Raw genomic sequence first — 6493 nt, 5'->3', positions numbered from 1 at the left:
CGAAAAATCACATTTTTACACTAAAAAGTCAATCCTGTTACTATTCACTTTACCTTTTATTTTCTCCTTATCATTAAAACTCAAAGTTTTCAAGCCCTTTTCATTAGTTTTCCTTTAAAAAAAAATATAAAGTACGGTTTAATTTTTACTGTTGTTTGATTTAGTCCTCAGAAGTATTCATGGTCTTTTAATGATTCACTACCCGATTAATAAAACTCATATTTTAATTTTAGGGATTTTTGGTGTCTGATTTTGGTTTTTGATGTAGTTTGTACCATACTTGACCAATCCCGAAACTACTAAACACCGGTCAACAGTATACCGTCAATGACCCACAAGACTTTTCCTCCAACCAGGAGGCCAATCACAACGCGACACATGTCGATATCAAAGGCCAATCATAGCGCAACACGTGTTGATATCAGAGGTCAATCACAACACGACACGTGTCAATGTCAGAACAAAGCTAGAAACTCTCTTCTATAAAAGGGGATCATTCTCCCACAATAACCCTTAATGTCATTTGTACTAAACTATTCACTAGAACTCACTAAAAGAGAGCTTGAACCTATGTATTTGTGTAAACGCTTCACAACTAATGAGAACTTCTCTACTCTGTGGACGTAGCCAATCTGGGTGAACCACGTACATCTTGTGTTATTTGCTTCCCTGTCTCTATTCATTTACATACTTATCCACACTAATGACCAGAGCAATCTAGCGAAGGTCACAAACTTGACACTTTCTGTTGTACCAAAGTCCTGGCCGATTTTATGCATCAACATTTGGCGCCGTCTGTGGGAATCGCACTTATTCCTACTCTCTCCAGCTTTGTTAAGCAGGTTTCCACCATTCGCACACTTTCTTTCGACCAGGCACCCCCCTCCAACATGGGGAATGAAGAGAGCCACAACACGCAGAACGACACCCTCCTCGCACTTAGTGCAAAGCAACGAAAGAAGGAACGAAAAAGGTTTGCTCTTCAGGCTAAAGTCGATGAGCTAGAGGCTCAGACCAACAAGATAGCGATAAAGAATGAGATCCTCCAGGAGCAGTATGAGAAGCTCTTCGGAATGCTCCATGAATCTAGGCATACTCAAACACACGAACTCATCACCCCCGGGGAAGTCAACCACCACATGGGTGCCCCCAACACAGGGGATCACCTGCCTTCGACATGGATATCCCTAATGGGGAGCGAGTTACTTATCAAGGTGTTGATCAACATGAGACCTTTCTCGACCCAGCTAATTCGACCCGAAGCAGGAGAAGTGGAGGAAGGCACCTTCTTGCAGAAGAGTAGAAGGATGAAAAGCCGTTTACCGCAACTGTCGGGACTTCCTGAGGCAACGTCGAGAGAACCCCATCCACATAAGCTCGAAGGTCAATGATCCAAGGGTTTCTGAAAGGTTCGGTCATCTCCCATGCCCCAAGCCAATTGCCAATCTAGGGAATGAGCGACATGTCCTAGAGGAATATGAAGGTACGGGGGACTCGGGGGCGTTTCTACAGACTCGCCCTGGAAGTCAGTACAGTGAGTCCAAAGAAAAATCTCATGCCCTTGACCAAGCTTTCCTACTTCCAAGAAGAGATGGAGACTTACGGAAGAATGATCCAGCAGTACCTGACTCCACTCAAGACCCCCTTGTCCTACAACTCCTTGAGGAAGTAAACAAGTTGAAGGCCGAACGTCAGGCCAAAATACCTGACTAGAACCAACCTAAGCTTGGCCCTCTTACAAGGAGGATCCTCGACACCCCCTCCAAGCAAAGACAAAGCAGAAGCTTGGCTTACAACTCTACACTGGAAGAGAGGACCCGATTAAACACCTTAACCTCTTTGAGTCCACCATGGCATACCGGATGCACACTGACGAAGAACGATGTCTTCTCTTCCCCTCTACCCTCTCTAGCGGAGCTCTGAATTGGTATTGTCATCTTCCACCTAAGACAGTAGACTCATTTGAGGAACTAAGGAAACTATTTATCTCTCAACACATCTTCCAAACATATCGCTTGCATTCCACATATGACTTGTACACTATTCGCCAGAAGCCGGATGAGTCACTACGAAAGTATGCTGGCCGCTTCAGCCATGAGTATTCTCGCTGCGCTGAGGCAGATGACAAGACCGCCCTTAAAGCCTTCACTGCAGGCCTCCGCGACTATTTCTTCAAGTACATGATCAATGCTAACACTTGGAAGACTTACTCTGAGGTAATGGCACAGGCTTATAACCATGCCTCTGCCGAGGCAAGGACATATCAAGGAAAACTCCCTACAGCCATCCCTTATCAGCAAATGGGGAGTGGAAGCCAAATCCAACCAAATAAGAAGACTTCAACTTTCCAAACAACAGCGACGCTTCCCCTTGCCCTATCTAATACCTCGCCAAGTCAACATACGTATCATTCTCAGGGCAAGAGGAAAGACTTTCATCCTCACCAATCTCATTTTAATAAAAAGAGTAAGGGGCACTATCGTGATAACCAAAGGTATCGCCAAAATAATACCCACCCCCAGGCAGTCAATGCAGTGGGCCAAACACGTGTCAAGAATGGTCCTACCCCGAGGTATGAGACATACACACCTTTGAACGCCACATGCACGGCCATTTACCCCAGTATAGCTGACTTGATACCAAAGCCAAGGCCGAGGGAGCCAGATTTCAAGTCCACAAAGAACACAGGCATGTTTTGTGGTTACCATGAGTATAATGGCCATGACGGCGAGAAATGTATCACCCTCCGTGATCATATTAAAGCTTTGGCACGTGAAAGAAAAATTGACCAGTTTCTCCTTCACCCTCCAAGGGATAACCGCAACCAACGCCAAGTGAATGTGATATATTCCATAAGCAGTGGCACATCCATATCTGAATCTTCCAACAAGGCCATGAAAAACAATGAACGAACGTTGAAGCCTGGCCACCAAATGTTTCACGTAGAAGACATCAGGGGAGGCAAGTATCAAAAGCCTAACTGGGATCCAATATGTTTCTACCCTGAGGAAGAAAGAGGTATCATCTATCCTCACAACAACCCACTGATTGTGGAGGCTCACATAGCCAACTTTGATGTACGACGAATCCTAGTAGACACGAGGGCGTCGGTCAATATCATGTTTGCTGAAGCTTTCAAAACACTTAATGTAGCTGAACACTTGTTCGATCACTCGATTTCTCCTCTAATAAGCTTCTCTGGTGATGTCGTGCAACCTTTAGGGAGCATACATTTACCCTTCACCATCGGTACAGGCCCGTACACAGCCACCATCACCACTAACTTCTTGGTGGTTGACTGCCCAACGGCATACAATGTTATCTTTGGGCGCACAGGCATTAATGATCTCAAGGCCATGGTATCCACACATATGTTGTTGATGAAATTTTCAACCCCCTATGACAATGGTTACATCAGAGGAGATCAACTTAGTGCACGATCATGTTACAACACTTCAGTCAAGCAACAACACTTGCATGTACCCAAAGAAACACTTTCTATACATGACCAAGTTATCAAGACCGGCTCGGACAAAGCTAACTTGAATATTCACGGTGGTAACAATCAACCCGACGATCCTCGAGATGGCTCTTTCACCTAGCAAGCACAACCTGCTGAAGAGTTGGAGAAGGTCTCTATCTCAAAAGATTATCCAGATAGCATAGTGAAGATTGGCACCACTTTGTCACCACTCATTCGGTTGGCATTGATTTCTTTTTTGCAAGAGAACACTGAAGTCTTCGCCTGGTCATACGAGGACATGCCAGGCATATCTCCCAATATCATCTGTCATCGCTTGAGTATTGATCCCAAGACCAAGCCGGTGAGACAGAAGCGAAGATCTTATGATGCTGAACGATATGAAGCAATGAAGGCAGAAGTTGAAAAACTCAAAAGCATAGGTTTCATCCGTGAAGTCAATTATCCAACGTGGGTAGCAAATGTGGTCCTTGTTAAGAAAAATCCAACCAAGGAAAGTCTCTTGCTTCAAAAGATCTTGTGGAGAATGTGTGTCGACTACACCGACTTAAACAAAGGATGCCTAAAGGATAGCTTTCCCCTTCCTCTCATTGATAGACTTGTAGACTCTACAGCAGGGTGTGAACTCTTGAGCTTCATGGATGCTTACTCAGGGTACAATTAAATCCTCATGAACCTTTCGGACCAAGAACACACGGCCTTCACCACTGATAGAGGACTATATTGTTATAAAGTCATGCCATTCGGCCTAAAAAATGCAGGGGCGACTTATCAAAGATTAGTCAATTCAATGTTTGCTGAACAGATTGGGAAAAACATGGAAGTTTATGTTGATGATATGTTAGTCAAAAGCAAACATACTGACCAACACATTGTCAACTTGTCTGAAACCTTCTCCGTCCTGAAGAAGTATCGAATGAGGTTGAACCCCAACAAATGCGCTTTCGGTGTGGGCTCTGGAAAATTCTTAGGCTTCATGATTAGTCAACGAGGCATTGAAGCTAACCCCGAGAAGATCAAAGCAATCATGGACATGAAAGAACCAGTAACCTCAAAAGACATCCAGAGCCTTACTGGCAAAGTGGCAGCCTTAACTAGGTTCATCTCTAAGGCCACAAACAAATGCGCTCCTTTTTTCAAAGCACTTAAGGGAAGTAAGAAGTACATCACCTAGACCGATGAATGTGCCAAAGCATTTAAGAACCTCAAGGATTACATGAGTAAAGCCCCTCTACTTTCTAAACCTGAAGTTGGCGACACCCTAATTGTCTATTTATCTGTCTCAGCTTCAGCAGTTAGTTCCGTCCTTATTCGTAGGGAGGGTAGTATCGAACGACCTGTCTACTACGCTAGCAAGGCTCTACAAGATGCGGAGACACGATACTCCAACATTGAGAAATTAGCTTTAGCATTAGTCATGTATGCTCTGAAACTTCACCTCTACTTCCAAGCACACTCCATCATCGTGCTTACCAATCACCCACTTCGACAAATACTTCAGAGTTCTAACACTTCGGGGCAAATGATCAAATGGGCGATAGCACTGGGAGAGTTTGACATCTCCTACCACCCAAAGCTATCTGAAAAGAGCCAAGCAGTTGCAGATTTCATTGCAGAATTCACTTATCCCGTTGACATTTCTCCTACACCTAAGGCAGCGGCTTCATCACCCCTGGAAACCCGGAAGGTAGAACCAACACTCCCAGTATGGACTCTATATGTTGATGGCTCATCCAACCAACAGGGTTGTGGAGCAGGACTAGTCCTGACTACCCCCGACAAAGTGGCAATGGAGTATGCTCTTCGCTTCAAATTCAAGGCGTCAAACAATGAAGTTGAGTATGAGGCCCTTTTAGCAGGCTTACTTTTGGCCAAACACCTTGAAGTTAAACAAATTAATATCTTCAGTGACTCCCAATTGGTGGTTAACCAGGTCACGAACAACTTTGACGCTAAGGATAACTCCATGGCAGCGTATCTTGCGCAAGTGCAGCTTTTGCTCAAGCACTTCCACTACCAGATCACCCAAGTCCCTCGAGTGGCAAACAGTCATGCAGACACTTTAGCTCGCCTCGACTCAGCAGTGGAAGACAAGATTGGGAGAAAAATTCATATCGAATTGTTGGCAACACCAAGCATCATGGTCACAGAAGTGTGCAACTTGCAACAGGGGGATAGCTGGATCACCCCAATTTATAAATTCCTTGTTCATGGCACTCTTCCAAATGATAAAGTTCAAGCTAAACAGATTCGATACAAGTCTACCCGCTACCTGATCATTAATGACCAACTCTACAAATGAGGTTTTAACCTACCATACTTACGGTGCCTTACACCTGCGGAAGCGAAAATTGTCCTTCGAGAAATACATGAAGGAGTCTGCGGAGATCATGCTGGATCTCGATCCCGAGCACACAAGGCTTTTCGCTAAGGATAGTACTGGCCAACACTCTACCAAGATGCCATCAGAATATCCCGCTCATGTGATAAGTGTCAACGCTACGCAACTATTCATCACTCTCCTCCCGAGCCTCTTACTCCTATGATCAGCCATTGGCCCTTCGCCCAATGAGGACTTGATTTGATCGGCCCAATGCCTGCAGGAAAGGGCAAGGTCCGCTATGCAATCGTTGCAGTTGACTACTTCACAAAGTGGGCCGAAGTAGAACCCTTGGCAACCATTACTGAGGCAAAAATAAAAGACTTCGTATGGAAGAACATCCTTTGCAAATTTGGCATTCCTAATGCGATAATCACGGACAATGGGCGACAGTTCGACAACAAGAAGTTCAGGATGTTCTGTTCTAAGTTCAACATCAACTTATGTTTTGCCTCCCCAGCTCATCCCCAGTCTAACGGACAAGTTGAGGCTATCAACAAAATAATCAAGCGCACTTTGAAAACCAGGGGACAAGGCTAAAGGTTGTTGGCCAGAATTTGTACCCTAAGTTCTTTGGTCATACCACACTTCATATCGGACTTCAACAGGAGAAACTCCATTCTCACTTGCCT

The 6493-nt window shown here is 44.7% G+C and overlaps 1 protein-coding gene across 1 annotated transcript; it reads left to right on the top strand.

Moving 5' to 3' along the window:
- Positions 1-4298: 4298 nt before the first annotated feature.
- Positions 4299-5783, top strand: LOC148694476 (uncharacterized). The gene is made up of 2 exons (XM_088700711.1): positions 4299-4635; positions 4768-5783. Exons 1-2 carry the CDS (start codon positions 4299-4301, stop codon positions 5781-5783), a joined length of 1353 nt encoding a protein of 450 aa, XP_088556837.1.
- The last annotated feature ends 710 nt before the right edge of the window (positions 5784-6493 follow it).

Source organism: Pyrus communis, chromosome 9 (assembly GCF_041283825.1).
Source record: "Pyrus communis isolate YQ-2024b chromosome 9, ASM4128382v1, whole genome shotgun sequence".
NCBI lineage: Eukaryota > Viridiplantae > Streptophyta > Magnoliopsida > Rosales > Rosaceae > Pyrus > Pyrus communis.
This window is presented reverse-complemented; position numbering and strand designations above follow the sequence as displayed.

Excerpts from the sequence above, each read along its gene's own strand:
- LOC148694476 (XM_088700711.1), top strand. The coding sequence starts at position 4,299 with ATGGAAGTTTATGTTGATGATATGTTAGTCAAAAGCAAACATACTGAC. Across the intron at positions 4,636-4,767 it reads TTTCAAAGCACTTAAGGGAA|CTTCAGCAGTTAGTTCCGTC; the intron begins GTAAGAAGTACA and ends TATCTGTCTCAG.